This window comes from Botryllus schlosseri, chromosome 12 (assembly GCF_051294905.1).
Source record: "Botryllus schlosseri isolate E-star chromosome 12, Bs_hap1, whole genome shotgun sequence".
NCBI lineage: Eukaryota > Metazoa > Chordata > Ascidiacea > Stolidobranchia > Styelidae > Botryllus > Botryllus schlosseri.
In genome coordinates, this window is record NC_137247.1 from 24,147,664 (window position 1) to 24,169,712 (window position 22,049).

The 22,049-nt window shown below is 41.5% G+C and overlaps 3 protein-coding genes across 4 annotated transcripts in view; 2 read left to right on the plus strand and 1 right to left on the minus strand.

The window, feature by feature from the left end:
- Positions 1-22,049, minus strand: part of LOC145452069 (tyrosine--tRNA ligase, cytoplasmic-like) — a 539,006-nt gene that overhangs the window by 241,733 nt on the left and 275,224 nt on the right. The gene's annotated exons all lie outside the window — the stretch shown is intronic.
- The window catches only part of LOC145452077 (single-strand DNA endonuclease ASTE1-like), a 173,125-nt gene that overhangs the window by 45,975 nt on the left and 105,101 nt on the right, over positions 1-22,049 (plus strand). The window lies entirely within an intron of this gene.
- Positions 7,116-20,927, plus strand: LOC145452066 (single-strand DNA endonuclease ASTE1-like). Its single transcript, XM_080330279.1, has 6 exons — positions 7,116-7,379; positions 7,633-7,731; positions 11,679-11,806; positions 12,802-12,989; positions 13,258-13,416; positions 19,843-20,927. The coding sequence occupies exons 1-6, from the start codon at positions 7,234-7,236 to the stop codon at positions 20,911-20,913; spliced, it is 1,791 nt and encodes a 596-aa protein (XP_080186405.1). The 5' UTR covers positions 7,116-7,233; the 3' UTR covers positions 20,914-20,927.

Below are 22,049 nucleotides of genomic sequence, written 5' to 3' on the forward strand. Positions count from 1 at the left end.
ACTGCCAGAGTAACCTGATTCTGGTGGTAGTGGGAAATGAGCAAGGTAGCACGACAAGGCGCTTGGTTCGACTCCCAAATGCTTCGTCTCCCGATATTGCCAAAGAGAAGCATATCATTCGAGTTGGCGTGGCCGGTTAAACCCACGACCTTCGGCGCGAAAGACTGTCAACCAAGAGTCACCAACCTTTTTGCAACCAAGAGCTACTTCTTGGGTAGTCTACTGACTGAAGCGACGGGCTACCATTTTCTTCCGCCGTTTACCCGTACAAGACTGAATTTCCGCTTTGATATTCATAGCACTGGCGCATGTATCACATTGCGGCAAGACTTCTAAGAGAGTCTTTCAAATCGAAACATCTCATTTCAACTAGCTAGCCACTAAGATTTTTTAAGAAATCAGGAATTACTTCGCACCATGTTTGTATAAATTATACAACAACAGTCAACTCAAATTTTAATATAAATCATGCCACACTTTAGACTGGACAACATGTTATCTGTTTCTATACCAGTAAGTGGGAAGCCTGGCATTACATGCAATCAACTAGTGCGGTGTACTCTGGTATGTAAATTGACACTGCAAGTCTGAGTGAGTGTTCCAGATGTGCAGTAGTGAGGCGTGTTCTGTGTTTGTTTTTGATGAAGTGTACGTTCGAAAACGTTGATTCCCAACGATAAGTTTAATCAAACACGCTTGCAACCTTCATAGATGCCGCACAGTGCGCGTACACCACTGTACGTTGCCGTGTCAACAAAGCATCAAAAGTTTACTGTAGCGTGATGGGCATGGATCGCGAGGTGGAGGTCACTTTGCAGTGTTACAATTTCCATATCTAACTGTTCAGCATGCGGACATAAAGATTTAATTTTTCCGGACTGCTGCAACGATTACAGAAAGTTAGAAACGTGGTACTAAACTGCGTTGAACGTATAAGAAACAAGCTCTGTCAATAGATGCAATACGTAATGGACATACAGATATTGAAAATCTGCTAGTACTTCACGGCTGTCTGCTACACAGCTACCGTATAGTAATGTTGTATACTGCTGTGACATTGTCCTGGACGTCGAGCTACCATAACGGACCCCCCTCCATTTCAGGAAGACCGTGCTATGGATGGCATTCCGTCATGTTGCATGTATAATCAGTGCCCCGTATACTACGGCTTCGACATCTTGTGATTCTATTACATGTTGGTAATTACTAATTGTAATTGAGGATATTTGATATCATCATTTTAAGTGTTTATATATATATATATATGTATGGTCATTTGTAATTACATTTGTAAGTTACATGTTAATGTGATTCAAACAAGAATATATAAACCAATCAATCTATATATTGAAAAGCTCACTGGTAATAATTTGACGAATATTGGTAAATGCTGCCATTCGATCTATTTTTAGAACAGGCTCGAGGGCTACTTATCTAATCCTCGCGGGCACCGCGTTCGTGACCCCTGCTGTAAACGACTCTCGGCGGTAGCACATTTATCTGGGCAAGGCAATTTTGCCTCGACTCAGGAGACTCACTACAATAAAATCAAATGGATACCACCATGAAGATAATTAATTACGATCAAAACCCTCTAAATGTCACTCTCTAGCACCATATAATTGCAAAGAACGGTTGCATACTTTACATTTTGGCTTCATATTAATTTTTGAAAGTCCACCGGTCCGCCAGATATTTTTTGAAATTTTACCGGTCCGCGAGGTGAAAAAGGTTGAAAACCACTGGCCTAGGCGATGTAAAGAGGAGGCATGCACACTGAATGAAAAGTAAAGAAGATGGTATTGAAAAAAGCAAGCAACAAGAATGGATGGAATGTCATGTGCCAATTATCCCATAGTTAGAATCCTCATGTCCCTAATTTTTTGTATATGTACAGCAGGGGTTCTCAACTTTCCTTGGGAAACGGGCCGCATTTTAACAGCAAAAAGCGCTGCGGGCCGCAGAACATTATAACCGTATATTTATGGACTATACCATTATATTTAGGCTAATATAGCCTATATTTACCAGTCGTGTATGGGCATTTAGTTTGTATGCATTCTTCAGCATAATGGAGAGCGTTCGTAAGCTTTAAGTTGCTGTTTCTAGTGAGATTGTGTCATCTTCCGACGGAACAAGTAAATCCCTTCATGAAGCGTGCATTGCATTCGTTCCCAAGTCGGTATGTGCAGTATGCACTTTCAAACCCTTGCACCAGAGAACTGAACTCTCTGTTTCAATGCGTGAGCGATCAAGTATAAATCTACGGTAACTTTTTCTTTACAGAGGCCATTGTCACTTTGGGCCCTCAGTGATATGAGAAGAATTGTCATGTCCGGGGTAATTTCTGAGCAAACCAATCAAACATTCTCCTTTCCTTCCATTTCTGATGCCCTGCACCTATAGCTAGAGAAGTCAGCTTTGTTGAGTTGATGTTGTTTGCTAGTCCCCTCTCTCCACGTTAGCCTAGTCAGCATTACGTCTACAAATATATTCACTCCGATAGAATACCCCAATACAATTAGCGTTGCAATGTCCGTGGATTTTGTCCAATGTTAGGTTAAAGTAGTTTACGGGGCAACGTGTTTCAAAACATGCGATAAAAGAATAACTGACATTGCTATTACTCTTCTTTTCACGGTTGAATCAGACAACTGCAGTTTCGAAATTTGTTAGGTGAAGTTGTCATTGCTGCTAAATCCCGGAAACAGCGGAGATTCGCTAAGTATAGTAACGTTTTGTTGGAGAAACACCTTTTCTAACAGATTTCATGGGTTTAGTAGCGATATACCAAGCAATTTTGAACCATGCGTTTTAACGTCATCGGCAATCTCAACAATGCCTCAAAATATCAATTGCTTAGCCTTGGCCTGAGACCTAGCTAGCAACGCTTTTTTCTAAGATCAGGTGATATGTGTAACTCGTGATGGAACTGCGCGAAGACCTCTTCAGAACAATAAGAATCAACTCGACCATATATCAAGAAACGAGAAAACATTGAAGAATGAGACTAAATCAAACGAAACAGAGACGGAGCGATAAGAGAGCTTTAGTAGCTAAATTGATACCGTATGCAACAATACTGTGTCAGTAGTAATTGCGATCATATTGAAAGATCTCGCGGGCCGCAGAAAAAGCGTCTGCGGGCCGCGGGTTGAGAACCCTTGATGTACAGTATGTCGATGCTAATCTGATTTTCTCACTCCACATTGGCACGCCAACTGATTGTGATAAGCCGATCAATGAGTGTCAAATATGGGGACTCCCCTAATCCCGGCCAGACGTTTCAGACGTTGTATCGATCGGCGATTTCGAATCGAGTTGCGAGCCGAGAGGTAGACTACAGTAAACTAAAACCACTCAACTGTTACGCATAGTTGAATGGCTTCGGTACTGTGTTAACCTATGAATCGATTGAGTTAACGTTAGTCATAGTAATATAAGTTTCCGTCTCAGACAGGACTCATCGGCTGCAGAGCTCAGCCTATACATATAGATGATTTTTGCAACTCGTTTTAACAGATGATCAACAGCCTATGACCAAATGATTTTAGCTTGACTGATCAAACCAAAGGGGCCGATGGGTGGCGAAAATGCCAGAAACGTCCAGTGAGATAAATTTATGTAACACGGCCAAAAAATGCACATGAAGATGGCTTATTCTGTGTATGACGCGAAAATTGACTATAAAAGGTCAACCCTACGGAAAGCATACTCGCGAAAACTGGTTTCCGAGCACCGTCTCGGAAAAATAACCTTTTCTAGTCAATTCACCAGCGATCAGAGTTAGGTGAATAATTTTCCTGTTTGTATGTCTTCTTTTTCGGAACCGTTAATATGGAGGTGAAAATTTGTGTCGAGCTTGATAAAGGGGCGATGAGTCGGAAAAGGATGGGAACCAATGGTAGAGTGCAAAACGACCCGAACTTGCTGTACAATGTGTACATTAGGGTTGTCCATAATTTGGAAAATCTCACAGATCCTCGGTTGTAATGTCTTATTCGATAGATTATTGATAAAAAACGACACTGAGCCTGAAAGAAGCTCACAGAAAGGCCGTTAACATTTCGTGCAAAGCGTTTGAAAGTAGCTGCCGAAGAATGGGCGTGCCACCGACCATAGAACGGCGAGAAGACTAGTAATCAAGAATCCACGGCTCTTGATTGGATAATCGGCTATGCTTCAATGACCACATCAGCAGCAGCTTGCTGATTAGGTGAACAAGGAGTCTACTACTGGCGGCGATTCTGAAAGCGTATTGTATATAGGTTGACAGATAATGCTTTAGGATTGATTAAGGGTATGTTGAGGTACGAAATACATGATGAACAAACAACAGCTGCTTCACAAAAACGTCTAAAGCATGACTGCTTTATTGTGAAAGAAACCGCCGCAGCCTATATGCCTTGTTTTCAACGAGGGAAAGCATAGGCGCTTATGCAAGTGGCGACGGATTCCTAGTTTCAGAAATAATATATCATTATTGAATACAAAGATAAAGCTTAACAATGACACTATAGTTTGTGTGATCTCATTGGGCTCAGGTTGTAGTACATAGTCAAAGTTTTGAAAGCTCTAAGGGTCGGCTGAATCAGCGGGTTATGCTTGGCACTTGTCAGATGCTTGCATCAAACTGTATTCGCTTGCAAGTGTTGTCAGAGTCCTTGATGATGACGCAGAAAAGAGGCGTAAAAGTAAGCACATAATATGCTGGATATGATATGTCAAATTCCTTAATAATCGCGCAGAAAAGGGCTGTAAAGGTAAACACAGACAATGCTGCATAGTGCATAGTATCCAGCATAGTTTACACATCATATCAAGCAGGGCCTGTGCTTGCATTTAAACCTCGTTTCTGCGACATCATTGGGGACTTTGAAAACATTTACAAGTGAATTCAATTTGCTGCAAACATCTGATGAGTGCTACGCCTAACCGTCTGATTCAGCCGATCGCTAGAGCATTCAAAACTTCAACTATGTACTGCAACCTGAGCCCAATAAGATCACCTAACTTATAGTGTCATTGTTAAGCTTTATCTTTGTATTCAATAATGATATATTATTTCTGAAACTAGGAATCCGTCGCCACTTGCATAAGCGCCTATGCTTTCCCTCGTTGAAAACAAGGCATATAGGCTACGGCGGTTTCTTTCACAATAAAGCAGTCATGCTTTAGACGTTTTTGTGAAGCAGCTGTTATTTGTTCATCATGTATTTCGTACCTCAACATACCCTTAATCAATCCTAAATCATTATCTGTCAACCTATATACAATGCGCTTTCAGAATCGCCGCCAGTAGCAGACTCCTTGTTCACCTAATCAGCAAGCTGCTGCTGACGTGGTCATTGAAGCATAGCCGATTATCCAATCAAGAGCCGTGGTTTCTTGATTACTAGTCTTCTCGCCGTTCTATGGTCGGTGGCACGCCCATTCTTCGGCAGCTACTTTCAAACGCTTTGCACGAAATCTTAACGGCCTTTCTGTGAGCTTCTTTCAGGCTCAGTGTCGTTTTTTATCAATAATCTATCGAATAAGACATTACAACCGAGGATTTGTAAGATTTTCCAAATTATGGACAACCCTAGTGTACATACATTTGCTAATTGCTATCCTCATGGTTACGAGAATGAACTCTTATCTGAAATGCCTGAACTTCATTCAATGTCAAGTTTTCTCGAAGTCAGTCATTCTAATACAAACCTAAATTGGAAAAACACTGTAGATGTAATTCACACTTTATATTTCTGATTGTAGTATCAATTGAGAAAAATATGTAGCTATAATGATAATTCTAATGTAATTTGGAAAAACTGAAAATTTCTGGTTGTCCAAGTTTGGGTTAAGCAGATTGCGACCGTATCATTGGATATGTCAGGTAGACCAAGTCAGACGAAAGGTAAATATGAAGTGTGTGTGCATTGTCGTACGTATAGACAAAGGCTTTTATGAAGGTTTCATTGTAGGTTCCTCTGCGTACGGGCTTTGTGCAGTGCATTCATACCTTCCTCCGGCAACAGTGCATACGGGGCACCAGGAAATAACGCTACATTATTCATCAGGTCGTGTTGTAGGCCGGTGCAATCTGTGCACTGTGTTCAGCATGCATACTCCCGTTCACAGGTTACCTGTTTCATATGCGTGTGGGGAAATACGATGTGCAGATGTAGAGCTGTAGACTATGGATTCGCTGCGTTAATACGCTCGCATCACACAATTCTTGCATGGCTCCCTCACCGAACTAAGCTATGGAGATTTACCGTAAAGATTCAATACCTGAATCCGACGCATAAACTTTGCCTACCGCCACATGCTACTTCATTTTCTTGTCGCTTGTCCTTTCATGTTATGTTATTTTTCATTCAGTGTGATTGCCTCTGATTCGCATGTTATCGGTCAGGGGCCACAAACCAAAAAGGGGGAAGGACCACTTTTCCAGTTGGTATAGGCGTCGCTGGCCGCAATACCCCAATATCGAAAGTTAAATAAGTTATGCTGTTTAGCAAAGGTTATATGAGCGTTTTGCTCTTTTATTATTCTTTCAATAGAAACGCACTAAAGCGCAAAATAGCATTATGACGAGCCACACCCAATGTTGGCAACGCTAAGCAGTGACGAACTATATACATTATACAGTATTAGGTCAAATAGGTACTTTACAAATGTTCATCTGCCTGCGGCGAGCGTAAAGCAGATTTAAGATTTATTTCCATTCATTTTGTGTCTTGGGATGGGTTGGCTATCAAACACTTCCTTCGGTAAACTTCTGTTCATGTTTTTTGCTATCATGCCGTCAGTTTGCCATCGAGAGCAGGCTGCTGTTACGGACAAGACCACTTAGTACAGTGGCCACTGGTAAATAATAGAGTATCAGATAATATTATTGTGATCTTGTTCGCCCTTGCGAAACTTAAGTTAATCTCAGTATTCAAATATGCATTTTCATTTTTTTTCAAGTCTCAAACCTAGCCAAACGGTCCGCGAGTTGGTCACCTCTGTTCCAGGCCAAAGCGGTGTATGGTTGAAAGACTACTCCAAGTCGTTTCGATACATTCCTATCTTTACATATTTTGGATCTTCTGGTGTTTTGAAAGGATGAAATTGATAATAAAACGAAACAAAACATGCAGTTATCTTAAGCAAATAGCACGTTTGTGAATTCGGGCCATTTTGACATATAATAATCATATACTATCAATCATTTCAGCTTATTATATATATTCACGGTGAGATATGGGCATAAGGTCTTTAAATCGCCTCATTCATCGATATAGAGTCAAACTGTTGGACGACTTGGAACTATGCGACGCGACGGTGATCATCGATGGTTCCGAACTGTTTTATTATTTATATTTTGACTGCATGGAGGACGATGGAAGGTAGGCTCGACGTCTATAGCCTTTGAATGCGTTTAGATCGAGTGATCACTGCAATCGGATATGTAATGCTGTTTCCAATTATTTACATTTTCCCAATTGCTACCTTCAAGCAAATGGTTTACCGGCTTGGGCCACTATGAAATCATTTTGCACCCATGTCAAAAGCAACTATTCCATTATCGTAATATGGTGGGCCCAGAACTGATCACAGAGCACTGCTATGTCGACTTTTATCATGACGTTTGTGTTACAGATGTGGAGGCGAGTATTCAGATTTGCGAAGAATCACTAACAGATTTTTCGAAACGCTGGTCGATCGTTGTAACATCCGTTGCTACGTTGTTTTTGATGCGTAAGAATTCTTATTTCATATGAGAACTCTGTAAAATTAGGCTTTTGATGCCGGAACATATTATGCGTTTGGGGATCAGTATTTCATCACTGATGTATTCCGAAGTTGATTGCGATAGTCAATCTCTGCTGTTCGGATTTGGGTTGATGTGTGTTTGTATTAACATGACCATGGTCATTGTGAAAATATGTTAAAATTGTTGCACTATGATTCATTGGCGTCCAAGCAAGAAAAACTTTCAAAAACCACTAGGAATAAAGCACAGCACAGTTCAATCATTCCCAATATTAGTGCCAGAGATGACCAGCTACGATGGTATGTTACCTTTTTGGATTACTCAGACCAGTTTTGTTGGTTGTCTTGCTTCCCTTACTCAATATAAGTATACTTTAAGGCAGACCTGGGCGAACTGCGGGCCGCGGGCCAAATGCGGCCTGCAAAAAGTTGCTTGGAATTCAAAACATAAAACCTACGTTACAATGTTGATGCGTGGACTGAAACCATAGGCTGTTTGAACTGATCGTCAAATTCGTTTATTTTGAAGCCTGTTCAATAATATTGCGCCCTTACGCACCCTATGTGTACCCCGCATGCGTAATTTAGGTTCAAAAATAAAGTAAATGTAGCAAAGTAACAATTAAAGTCACAAGAAGTAACTCTTTCCATACAATCAGTGGTGGATTTTGGGGTGGGAGAGGTGGCGGTCGCTCAGGCCCCCTGGTTGATTTGCGCGCTTTCGAGGGTCCCCTCCTCGGTTTACGCACTTGTTGGAATATGTTGTCGTAAAGAGGGGTCGATGATAAAATGTTTGCACCGATTAGGAGTGCATACTTTGTTTCGAGTACCGTACTCTATTCATTTTGTAATTAGATGAAAAGCTTCTAAATGCTCTTGAAGGTGTCCGATTTATTAGCATGATTTTTGAGCCCCCCACCCAGAATCCTTGCGGATTTTGGTCTCGCACTATTCACTCACCAAGTATTCACCTAATTTTGAAGACCCAGCTGCTACTCCTTTTCATCTGATTTTTATTTAGGAGAGATTTGTGCGAGAGACGCGATCGCATCCGCTAACGTAAAATTTTGTCGTGAATGATTTTATCACTTTGACGATATTTTTAAATACTATTCTACACCTTTTTCTCAATGCTTCAAAATTACAATAACATTGACAATAACCTACTACAGTGTATACAGGAAGTATACATTTTCAATGACTGGTGTATCTCATTCATTTTCAGTAATTGGCTAACTCCATGTCAGTAGCCCTAAAACAAATTAACGGTTTCTTTCAGTTTTTAGATTTTACTGAAATTTGGATCAACTGAATTTTAAATATATACGAGTAGCCTACGTCACAATCTCAAGTTTTTAAATTCAATATCCAGGTAGTGAAGTACTAAGTAGCCTACTAAGTATTAAATGCATCAATTCAATTTTCTGGTCATGATAGTTTCTTCATTCATTGGAAGTTTCAATTCTGTGTACGTGTTCTATCAACTTAATTGTTTGGTCACCTTAGTGATCGATTATCTCTTGGTCCTCATTCAGCAGGGGTGGGCAACATACGGCCCGCGGGCCGGATCCGGCCCGCGAAGGGATTTTGTCCGGCCCGCGGACAGTTTTCCGTCTTGCATGATAATGTGGCCCGCGGACCCAGTCTGCCGAGACTCCCCACTACTTGCTTACTACGTCAAATTTCAGTGACTGCATGTTATTATATACGTGTATGAGCAGCATTACGAGAGTGGAGCTTACGCGGAAGTTCGTCGAAGCGAGAAGACTTGCATTATCGGCATTTACGATGCACTCAGCCCTAATGTCGTCTGTGGTAATCATGATTTTTGTCGACTACAATGGTCATTTACACCAGGCTGATATTTCTTAATTTTGATTCCGTAACCGCCGACTTGTATCACGGCACACTTCTAGGCTTTTTGCACCGCATATGCCAGGGGTCGCCAACTCAAAACGGGTCGCAGGCCACCTTTCAAATTTCTTAGAGGACGCGGGCCGCATGAATTCAATATCGAGATTAATTAGGTCACACAGTTGAACAACGACGCTATCCCGTCACCTACTCAACCCTAATGAATTGATATCTATGTAAATTTGGGTTACCGGGCTTATCGAACGCCTTGAAATCTAAATTAAAGATTGCACCGTGTGTTGATTGATCAGATAGAAGCAGAGATGGCGGCGCCTGTATGACAATGTTATTCTCAATTACACATTGTCTTCGCCATCAGGGGCGAGAATTGGCTTTGAAGTGACATTGCTGTCGTTAAAACACATTCATTAAATACGATTTATTCCTTGTATATGCGGAGAGATGGGAGAATAATGTATCGATTCAGCAATCCGGCCCGCCAAGTACTCAATTTTCCTAAATCCGGCCCGCCGACTGGAGAAGTTGCCCGCCCCTGTCATTCAGGGTTGTAATCGAGTCAAATATCAATCCTAATTTAATATTTTGATCCGAGCGAAGTCGATTAACCAAAATATCACGACTCTAGTCATTGCAATCCTGTCATCGTTTTATTGAAAAAGTATGAACTTTTTTTTCTGAGTTTCCATTGCCACTCTTTTTGTGATTACTTTCACGCATGAAAATCACATCTTGACTTGGATTACAGAGTTCCCTGTTGACTTTGTGATTGATTTTGTAGTAAATAGCAACATACAGCATAAACATTCCATTGAGTGAGACGGAGCCTGTAGACCGTATTCTAAGATAGGTAGGGGGTCTGGGGGCGGAGCCCCCCAGAAGCTGCGTTTATAGATATATGGAGGCCCCCAGGGAAGTTTCGCCCAGCCCCCTTAATCCTAGGGCCACCACTGCATACAATTTAGTTCAAATGTTCTTTGTTGCCATTGTCACATTACGAATTACACGGTCTGTGCTTCACAGTCGTGATTACTATGCGTGGATGTAAAAATAAGCCGAATGCTAAAATGTGAAGAAGGTTTCGAGCATTATATATTTGTTTACTGGAGTCAGTGGTAAAGCCGTCTTTTAATTTGTGCCGAGCAGGTCGCCGTGTTTAAGGAGTAGGCTATAACGTAAGTCGGTCTTATGACAAAAACACGAATACAGACACTCGGTCAAGGGCGGGCGAATTTCAGACTAACTGCAAGCTTCGCTCGACAATAAGGCCATGTCACCAAGCTGCACACTGCTCGGAAGGCAGTTCGACCAAGTCAATAAGCTTTGTTGTATCCCAAATACATTTTGTTGCCCTAATAGAAAATGTGGATAGGGGTTTAAAGGGACTTTCAAATGTATCATGTTTAACATTGTTTCGACTAATGACGGCAATTTAATATTTTCTTGTTCACTGACCGTCACTTTCTCATTACCTAATATCAACACAGCAATTTAGCACCTTTTATTGACAATGTAATTCATCGCTTTCAATTTAGAAATAAAATTCATATGCCAAAGAATAGTTGATATTTTTGACATGGCTCGCCAGTATATTTTCTGCTTCTCATTTGACCCGCGGAGAAAAATAATTGCCCACACCTGCTTTAGGGCGACTTCCTCTACTTCAACAGATTTTGAAGGCTAATTAGTAATTACTTGAGATTTTGTGAAATAGAAAGTAGCATCCGAATGTCCGAATTAGATTGTCACAGCAAACTGACGATCTATGAGTGTAACGTAACAGTGATTTCGAAAACAGTGCCTATTCATCGCTTAATTGGCCATTCGGCGCTAGTAGCAAAGTTGCATTTCTGCAATATCGGACGCTGTCGCCATCAGCTGATGCCGCTTGCCACGACATCACTTAATTGGTAAATTTCCAACGAACACGAAAATGAAGCTCGTACGAATCAATTGTCACTACTAGATTACTCTGCAAGAATCCATGCCCTTTCTCACTGAACGAAATATGTACGACCGGTTTCGAGTGTAGAACTAGCTATTCCTGATCCATATTGCAGGTTCAAGTCTGAAGACAATATCTCACAGTATCTCGAAACAAGAACGATGAAAATTAAAGGCACTAAGAGTGTTGTTGACGGTGGTGAAGCCACGCAATATGGGCAGAGAGCGCAGCCTATAGTGGGAAGTATGTCACATGTGTCCCATGCTCGCAGTACTATGTGATAGAGCTAGTGCGCTGTGCAATTATCGAAAAGCTACTCGGTCTGACAGGACGGAGTATAAACGCTTCGTTTTTTTCCGCATCCATCCTTGTCTGTTGCCTATTTCCTAAAGTAGGGTTACCATACGTCCTCCATATTAAGAAATGTTCCCCCTTCGTCCAAATGTCCTCCCTTTTGAAAATTTTCCCCGCCCGGGTTTCTCTTCCCAAGTCCCTGGACCTATATTGGATGAGACGTGACACAGCAGTGCGATCATAGATATTTGAATAATATATTTATGAAACGAATACATTTTCCATGTAAATTGCATAGGATGGTTCCGCATTGGCGTTTCAATTAAGGTCTCTCAGAAATTCGGGAATAAATTCGTAAATTCAACTTGCATGTCGACGGCCGCCATCGCATACTAATTAAATTACGTGTCGACGGCCGCACAAATTCCCCTTCCGCGGCCGTAGGTTGCCCATCTATCTAGTAGGGTTATCATATTTTGAGATCTGTAAAAAAAGAGATTCATTTCAAGTCACAAAAGAGGAAGTGAAATGCGTTATTACGGGAAGTTTGGAAATTTTACTACTATTGACCAGCAAAGAGATCATTTTCACCACTCGACTCCCGAATGACCCTCCCCACGTATCATCGATTTAAATTGACTTTTTTTGTTAACCTCGACATCGAAATCCAGATTTAATGTCTACTGTGGCGTTTTTAGTTGTATCTGTAAGATCACCTGACTGTCAAAGCTATAAAGGAGGACGAATGGCGAAAATGGAGGACATTTGGGCGTCCTCGGAGGACATTTGAGATTTCTTGAAAAAGGAAGACAAATCCCCCCAAAGGAGGACATATGGTAACCATACTACAGGCCACATTTGGGCACGCTGTCCCTGTGATTCAGCGCAAGCTACAGCTGGTAGTTTGTAATCATAATTGATGTGATTTTATAACATTGTTCTAGAGACCATGTTCAAGCAAACTCTAACTGAATTGAGTATTCCCTATGTTGTCGTTCCTGGTGATGGAGATTCCGTTGTTGCCGCTATAGCCAACGCGCTGGATGGCTACGTACTTGCTAGTGACACGGACTTTTGCGTGTATGATTTGTCCAGAGGATTTCTCCCGCTGCCAGATTTTTGTTGGGAAAATGTAAGTGACAGAAAATTTCAGAAATTCGTTGTGAACCTATACCCATATACTTTTGCATTTCCTGTGCCTTTATTTAGTGTACCTGTGATGAAGATGCTGTCTCTGTCTGTCTCCTGTCTAAACACATATCGTTTTGAATTTCGAATCCGGGCAAGACAATAAAATTTCAATGAATCAGCATAATCGGAGTGCGCTCAAACTATAATCGAAACGATAACGCAGTGAATCCAGCACACGATCTCTCAAATGAACTTGAAACACTGTACAGGTCGAAGGAATATGCACTTGCAAGGTCTTCCATCGACAAACATTGGAGAGGACGTTTCGCCTCCCTCCGAATGCGATTTCCTTTCTGGAGCCGATTTTGAGTAGTCAAGATGGATTGCAGAATGTCGATTTCAGCCCGGTTGTCCGTTTTCTTTCAACGGTAGGTTTGTTAGCATGAAATATTGATATTCTTGTGTCATTTGACGCCATCTAACACCACACACGTTGTAAAATATCGATAATGGCGCCTGATAAATTTGTACAGACATCTTCAATCTACGCCGGGTTCTCATTGGCAGGAAGCCAACGCCAGTACGTACAATTCTCTCTAAGCCCTTCACCACGCTTTGCTTGAAGCTGTATAGTTCCGCTAAAAATCATTACGTATACTTTAATCCAGGGGTCGGGAACCTCATTCAGCAAAAGAGCCATATTGGTCCAATATTTCCAATTATAATTCCCAAAGCGCCATACGATGCTGCTAACCAACTGTTACGTCACAATTGAATATTTTTGACGTCATGTGGCACGATATCGAAGTTCACTAGATAGGATTCGTTATTTGATTACACCCACACCCGCACTGATCAAGCCTGCTGCCAGACATTTTAGCATGCAATAGTAAAGCTTAGTTATATCGGGGTCGGGAATCCTTTGCAGGCTACATATTTTCATTAGCATATCCTTGATAGCTATGTGATGTTCTTCGAAACTAATTTAAATATGTTATTTATTGGCAATGTCACTTCCAAGGAAGTTCCTGATCTCGCCGATGATCAGGAAGACGATGAGGATTTCAAAACTGCATTGTCTCTTCCATAGGCGCCGAGTTACGGGGTGGCGGGGTGGCGCAGCCATCCCATGACACAATTATGGGGTGGCGGCCACCCCATACAAAATGCTTAAACGCCCGCCGTCTGCGCTATCAATGAGCGAGTCTCTGATAGCGCGTAAATGCCAACTATTCACCATTAACTGATACGCGCGCGAATAATTGAGTATACAGCTTCGGCAACTAACTAGTGCTTAAAACGCCACAATAAATTGTAATCCGTGATTAGTAATTATACAATCGAAGCGACCTCGTTTACGACGTCGATTGAGAAACCAGACGAGCGAATTTACGTATTGCGCGCATATTCGTTTACGAAATAATTCTCGAGTTAGTTTCGTGATAGTCCATATAATTGGAACGCGAAATAGGACATTGTGTTCGAGTATGCCTGCGAATTGAAAGTCATTCCTGCGCAAAGTGCGCAATGCGCATATTCATTACTCTGACGAGGCTTTGATAAATTTTATCGGGAAATGCAGCAATGCAGCTAAGACGTCGTCATTATGAGCAAACAATGGCCGCGATGTTAGACTCGGAACCCCATCGTGCAGTACGCAAGTTCAGGAATTACTGATTAGATGCGCTCTTTCTCGTTTTCTATCATCTGTAGGCTACTAATTCTTGTCTGCTTTATACACTTGTATTCCCTTGATGTCACTTGTCAGTGTTTGATTTGTTATTAATACCTCGCATTGCGCAGTGCATGGCGTTGAATTACGTTGTCAAATATTGATGCAACACTAGATTCTCGGTGGCGCAAATTCTGAATTTATTCGATTAGTTTGAGCGGAAACCTTTTATGTTCCAATAAACTTCATCGCTGGACGGACTCTATCGGGTGCAACCATATCGCGGATCGAATTACAACCCATCGGGATTTGTATTTCTATTGATAAGGTTGCGGCATGCGCCTATATTGCTCTTGCTGCAATAACTTCTGGATAATTTAAATCACACCATTTCACGATCAAATTCGACTGGCTGATCGGGACCTACGTAGGCCGTAGGCCCCAGGCTGATATTGACCAGCGCGTTGTCGGTATTAGAACCCTAGGTGCATAGGCAGGGAGTTTCTCATTTAACACTAGAAATCCCGACCTTTTGAAATGTCAATTCACTAATTCGAATTATCGATGCTGGTACCGCAAACTAGCGAGAATCATTTGTATGCCACATGGGTCATTGACATCTGATGTGCGCTATCGTCACTTCTTTGATTTGGCGCGTCCGCATGCAGGCCTGCACGCTATAATCACTGGCATGAACTATCACGTGCGCCAGGCTAGGCCTGATATCGTTACAAGCCTGAACTATCGAGTCTACAGCAGACTACGCTGGCCTAAACTAAAAGCGACTGCTTCAGGCCTCGCATGATTAGTCTGTTATGTCAACTTATGCAATTGTTATGTCATACTGGCTTAAGACTGACAGCGTTGAATTGAATGACTTTGAATCTGTGCAATTGGCAACGAACAGACTCGAACGGATGTAATTGATTAGCGCTAATACTAAAACATCAGAAGATGTGTTAGGCCCAGTTAACAAAAGCTACGACAGGCCTGAATCACCTGAAATCGGTGCCATTACAGAACAGATTCCACAGCAAACTTCAATAGTATCAATTTGATAAATAGTTCGTCGTCACCGAGGTTGTGTATTCGATTGTTCGCGCGCGTATTGGTGAATAGTGAATTGTTGATATTGAAGCGAGATCGAGGGTTGGCTGATTAACCACTGGACTCGCTGGCAAGCTTACGCGCACTTATACACGTAAATTCGTCAACACGATGAAGCTTGTCTTATCCATGTATTATGAACATTCACGCATTTACTTAACCATAATAAATTGATACTAACTTGGTAAATTTCAACAATTTCAAATCCCTCCCTTTTAATCGAACCCCTCCCTTTTTCATCTGGCCACCCCATGTAAAAATAATAACGGCGCCTCTTCCATCAATCTACACATCGTGCTATCCAAGTTTTGAAAGCGTGCGATAGTGGACACGACGAATCACGTGTGTCTTGCCGTCGCGACATGAACTGTTTTTCAAGTATACAAAATTTGCATCGAACTCAACGGATTAGATTTCTCCGATGTAGACCGATAAATAACTTTAAGGTACCGTATTTTCCCTATTATAGAAAACAACGATCATATTGGACTGATAAATGGGTAATTCGGCGGGCAATATTGGACAGAAATTTTAGGGATTTGAAAAGGGGAGGTAGCGGCAAAATCTATGAATAAGACGCGACGTAAGTGCAAAAAGAGCCATATCATGTCATCAAAAGTGCCAAAAATGGCTCACGAGCCACGGGTTCATGACCCATGCTTTAATTTAACATGGTTGCTAATAATAGCTTTTCCGGAGATTCCATTTCACTGTGGCTTCCCACTTCTATAGAAAAATGAAACGGTTTTTGTTCTGGTCTTCATAAAAGTCGTATCTCGATGTATGTACATGATAGTATTTGATTGATTCTGCATTGTCATAAAACGCCAGGGTAAATACCACAGCCCATGGGTAGTTGTAAATCGGTCACGCTTTAACGAGGGACAAGGTCTGCTACTTTCAGCACTTCAGATAAATCGACCTTCGGTAAAGCATGAATTTCAATTAAGTAGAATGAATTTGCAATGCTATTTTTCATGGATGAGCTCACCAAATTAAGTAAGTCATGGTTTAACGAGAGGGCGATAAGAGACACCGCCCATCTGCCTTTAGGATTTGGAATCTTGTGGCATCACTAATGTTGAGGGAATTACTGCGAATAGAAATCTTACCTCACCTTAGTACGATTGAGTCTGACTACGTCTGCGTTCAATGATCATCGAATCGATATACCTATGGCACCTTCACCGAGAACTCCGATACATCCAGCCTATATTCAAAAGATATAACATCTAGCTGAAGGTGCATTTCCAATACTTTAGAGTTTAGACCAGTGGTTCTCAACCGCCGCCGGTCCGTGGCAAGTTTCGTGCCGGTCCGCCATATATATTAGAATTTTATACCTCAATTTCAGAAAGCCAGAAGTTTTGCGCTTGTTCATTAATTAGAGAAATAAACATCTAATTTCAAATGTATTTAGAACTTTGTTACGTATTTTTAGTATGGTGTCGTAATTGAGAGTTGATGGTCTACTTTGAGCTACTACAAATTGTTTAAAAGTAGCCTGCAACTCGTTTCGGACAAGTCATATGCGAAAGCTACGAAGGCTTTTAAACAAACTTCGGTAAATTCCAACAGTGCAATCATAGTGTCCTGTATGGTGTGGACACAAAAAATCTCACGGCTCAGTGAAATTGGTCTAGGTCACACTTTCCATTTTGCTGAAGGCAATTTGACGGTAATTTTTGACCGGCTTGCCGAGCGCAAAGTGTGATAAAACGGTTATCAATCGAAAGCTACCGCAGTACTGATTGCGAAAATATAAATTTCATTCTGCTTGTGGTCGTGGAACCCCCCAAAAAATCAGCCTCGAATGTTGCATTGTAGCGGAGTTTGATATTTTGACGCAACCATGCCATCTGAGCAGCTCAGGAGCAAGTGCGCACGAGAGTGATAGTGTGAATGCTCAATCGGTTGCGCAACAATGGCCAATATGCTTGCTGTTTTCGCTTATCCTCACCTGCTCCCAGGCGGCATGGTTGCGTCACAATACGAAACTCCGTTGCAACGCAACATTCGAGGCTGATTTTGGGGGGTTCCAGGACCACGAGCAGGATAAAATTTATATTTGCGCAGTCAGTACCGCGGTAGCTTTCGATTGATGCCCGTTTTATTAAATTTCGCTCTTGGAAAGCCTTGTCAAAAATTACCATCAAATTGCCTTTAGCCAAATAGAAAGTGTGACGTTGACCAATTTCACTGAGACGTGAGATTTGCTTGCGTCCACACCATATAGTATACTTTGGTGAAGTAAAGCGAGTCTTGTAAGTATAATAGAGGCCAAAGTAAAACTCGCATTTCTTTCAAGGACGCTGAACAATCGCAATCGAGTTTGAGATCTTTAACAGGATTTCGCGAGCTTCGCCTTGCAAAGACTTCAAGAGAACCACATATAAATATCTCGTATTTAAAAGACTCCATCAAATAAAGTTTTCAATTTTACATTATAGTTGCAGGCTGTTGTGGTAATTAAATTTATACTCAATTTTGGTTTTTGAAAGTTCACTGGTCCACAGCATTTGTTTTGAGGTTTTACTGGTCCGCGAGGCCAAAAAGGTTGACAATCACCCCGTTAGAGCATTTATTTGAAGAGTTTTACAGCCATTGCTATGCTAGAAAGGACACTTGTGAGCTATAAAAATTATGTCAATATTCACAGTCTGGCAGTTGCAGATTATATAGATCAGTGGTCGGGAACCTTTTTCGCCCGAAGAGCGATATTGACCCAATTTTTTCCATTCCAACTCCCAAAGACCCATACATGTCGATCAACTGCTACGTCACAATGGAAAATTTGTGACGTCATGGTAGCACATGGGATTCGTCGTGTGCGCCTCATTTTCTCTGTAAAAAAATTGTACTAATCATGCTAGTAAACGTATTCAAGCATGCGAAATTTGAGTTACGAGAACGTAGCTTATTGCGACAACCCATGATCACATGCGTAAATGGAGCCAAACATGATCGCTACAGCCGTATATACCCAATGTAAGGTGTGATACATCAGTGACATGGGGTCAGGGGAGGCAAGCGAGGCAGTTCGTCACCTGTCGCTACGATGAGTGAACAAAAATTGTGAAAATTTCAATTACTATTGGTATTTTCTATCGATGTTAATGAATGACTGAATTTTGAACATTTTCCTCCCAAAATTAGGCGACTTGCATATTAATTATTCGAAAATACAGCCCGATGCGATAGAGAAAGGCACAGACGGGCCAAACTTCGCCATTGATACCGCAATTCATGGTAAATAGCTTAGAATGTATAATAACTGATGTGAACTGAATGTAACTGTTGCACCGATTCCGAAAATCTAAATACTGATCGACTTCTCAATTCTGAAAGTATTTGGCGAGAACATATAACGTTGCGCTATACATGCCTATATTTTATCGCTGGTGTCACAAAGCGACATACCAATCAAGAGCGTGAATAGCTATGGCGTTGTTTGTAATTGTGAATGTCACTTCCACGGCAAATCATTTCGCGCCATAGATCAGGAAAACGGTGCGTATATATATTTGATAACTACGTTGTCATTTATGGGCATCACCATGTCTGCTATTCTCTTTTATCAATCAACGTATCGTGCAATCCAAGATTTCGAGTCGTGTACATCGAATTCGCGAGTGATATTGGTCGCTGGCGCGACAATAACTTCAATTTGAGGATTTTGAAAAGGGCTGTCCGAGCCCCTCACCCTGAAGACGGCATTGTCTGTACCTCTCAAAGACATGTTTATACGCTCACGAGAATAATTATTGTGGTCGTGATGAAAATTTACTAACAAGTTGCTGCAAAATTGATCAATTCAGTAAAAAAAAATATTTATTTGGCAAAGAGCCATAACTTATACCCAAAAGAGCCATATATGGCTCGCGAGCCATAGGTTCCCGACCGCTGATATAGACTTTGACTCCCTGCTACGATAATGTTACGTCACGAAATTTAACGATATTTTCTACATAATCGCCGATACAGATAGTTCTTGCAAAATGTGATATGAACTCAGTAGGTATTATTGCCGTATCAATGATATAATCGTTCACCATGCCACGTAACTAAATTCCAGGGCAACCCAGCTCCCCGTAATCAACAACGTCGTGGGAATTGGAGGTCACAGCAATCACTAGATCCGCTCGAGCAATTACTACTTTGGCTGGGAAGGAATTATCGAAACGATGATAGCGTGATTCAATTTTTGAGGCAACATGTGCGAAATCTACCTGTAGACGAGCTCAAAGCCTGTCTCAATGAGTACCGGAATCTGCCGAATGTCTCAGTGCTCGTCGACGATTTGGAGCAAAGCGGTAAAAGATCCAGTAGAGGAAAAACGTGCTTGCATAAAGTCGGTAAACCGCCGGTTCTAACGGATTTCATGCCGATTGTCCCAGATGATCAAGACCGAATTTCTTGTAACAAAATGTCGTCGTCTATCAGACACGCCTCGTATCAGATAAATCTGGTGAAAGATGTCGGAGAAGACCAAATGCTCGATACTTACCAGGTTTTGGTGACGGATCGTCAAGGCGACCAATATGTAGCAGAAATGTTAACCGTGACAATTGACAGGCCTAAAATGGAATCGCTACAATTAGATTTGCAGGAGGATGTACCCGTGGATCGGACCGATATGAATGATGTAATGGAAGAGAGGCAATCCTACATTTTCGATGTCTTACTGAGAGGAGAGAATAAAGAGATCATTGAGTCTTTCGATGACAAAATGAAGTTAGTAGCAGCAGTCTTAAGATACTGGAGTACATCCAGCGAAGACCACGAACGCCACGTTGAAGAAGCCATAAAAGCCCTCATATTCACCATTTGTGCAACCTATTATGAGGCACCGTTGCCTTCTGAAATCGAGGAAGTACCACAGAGCTCTTTTGACAAAGGTGCTCTGCACAGCTCATCTCAATGGCTCTGTTGCATGAAGGACGCGATGTTTTTGAACACTATTCTTGGTGAGCCCTTAGAATGTCCTCTAATAGGGAAACTGTTCTCTGGCATCCTATTTCAAAGAGCTTTCGCTTACTTTCGCGATAACGACGATCTGGAGCGCACGGCGGGCTCGCTGTTTTCTGATGACCTGACTCGCGATGCGTTCGAAAATTTGCTGCGCATTGCAACAGACATGGATTAAAGTATAAAGACGTCGCCTTGGCTTTTCCTGAAGTGGAGTACTGTATAGATGTAAGTGAAATGCGTAGCATGCAGCAGGTCTAGTTAATAGCGAATGACAAGCAAAAACGGAAGGCACGAATCGCGAACGTGGAATTTGTATAGACTTGTATTTGTATGAGAAAACTGAACACAATAACCGCTCCTTTTCACAATATAGTAATGTATCAACGAGTATGTATGATCATCACTCCAGGGATATCAAGTTCCAGATATCCCTGGATCACTGATTTGTGAATACATTTTAGATTTGAGTGTATATATGATTATAAGCGCATATGATATCAACAGTGACAGTGACTACTCAGCGCTCAAGGTTTAGCCGTGTTAGGTTCACAGGCTACTTGTACAATGTACGTCTGAACCGCTGGGTAATTATTCCTTGGCAGACATCTCCGGTCAGGGATAGTGGTGGTAGTGGTACTCAACACGCCAAAATTTCTTCATGTGGGATAAGGAAATGAAGGTTGGAAAAGTACTCAATTAACTGGTTTCTGATTGTAGATTTTGCTAGGGATCGCATATTTTGGCAGGTAATCTGAGGAGGCTATTTTCGAAATTACAAGGTTATCTTAGCGACTAACACAACATGTGGAGTCGCACTGCAAATATCTGCAATTTTTCAACATAAAATACGTTACAACGATGCAGGGCTGTTTCTGCCGGCTGTTATGTTAAATAATTTCACTCGTATAATAAATGGAAGCATTGCCCCAATTACTACACTTTTCTGTAAAAAAATAATCTAACGTTTGAGAACCAAGTAGTTTTGAATCGAAAAATGTCACTAGTAGTCTAAAATTAACCAGGATGAGCAGTGCAAGTTGGCAAAACTTACTCGAGCACTTAGTAGAAATAATGGTAGGGTACTTATTTGCGGGCCACCTCTTGGTATAAGCTACTAGGAGAGATTACTACACTACACAAGTGGGTTTACACAACCTCATGCCGATATTTAAAATCTCAATCTGAAACAGGACTGCGTGATGGACAAAGGTTTATCTATCAAGAAGGGCATGATGGATACCTGCAACGTGGACAACATTGCCAGTATGAAGCATTAGATTGTGTTATCACTCAGCAGTACTCCAGTGGTAT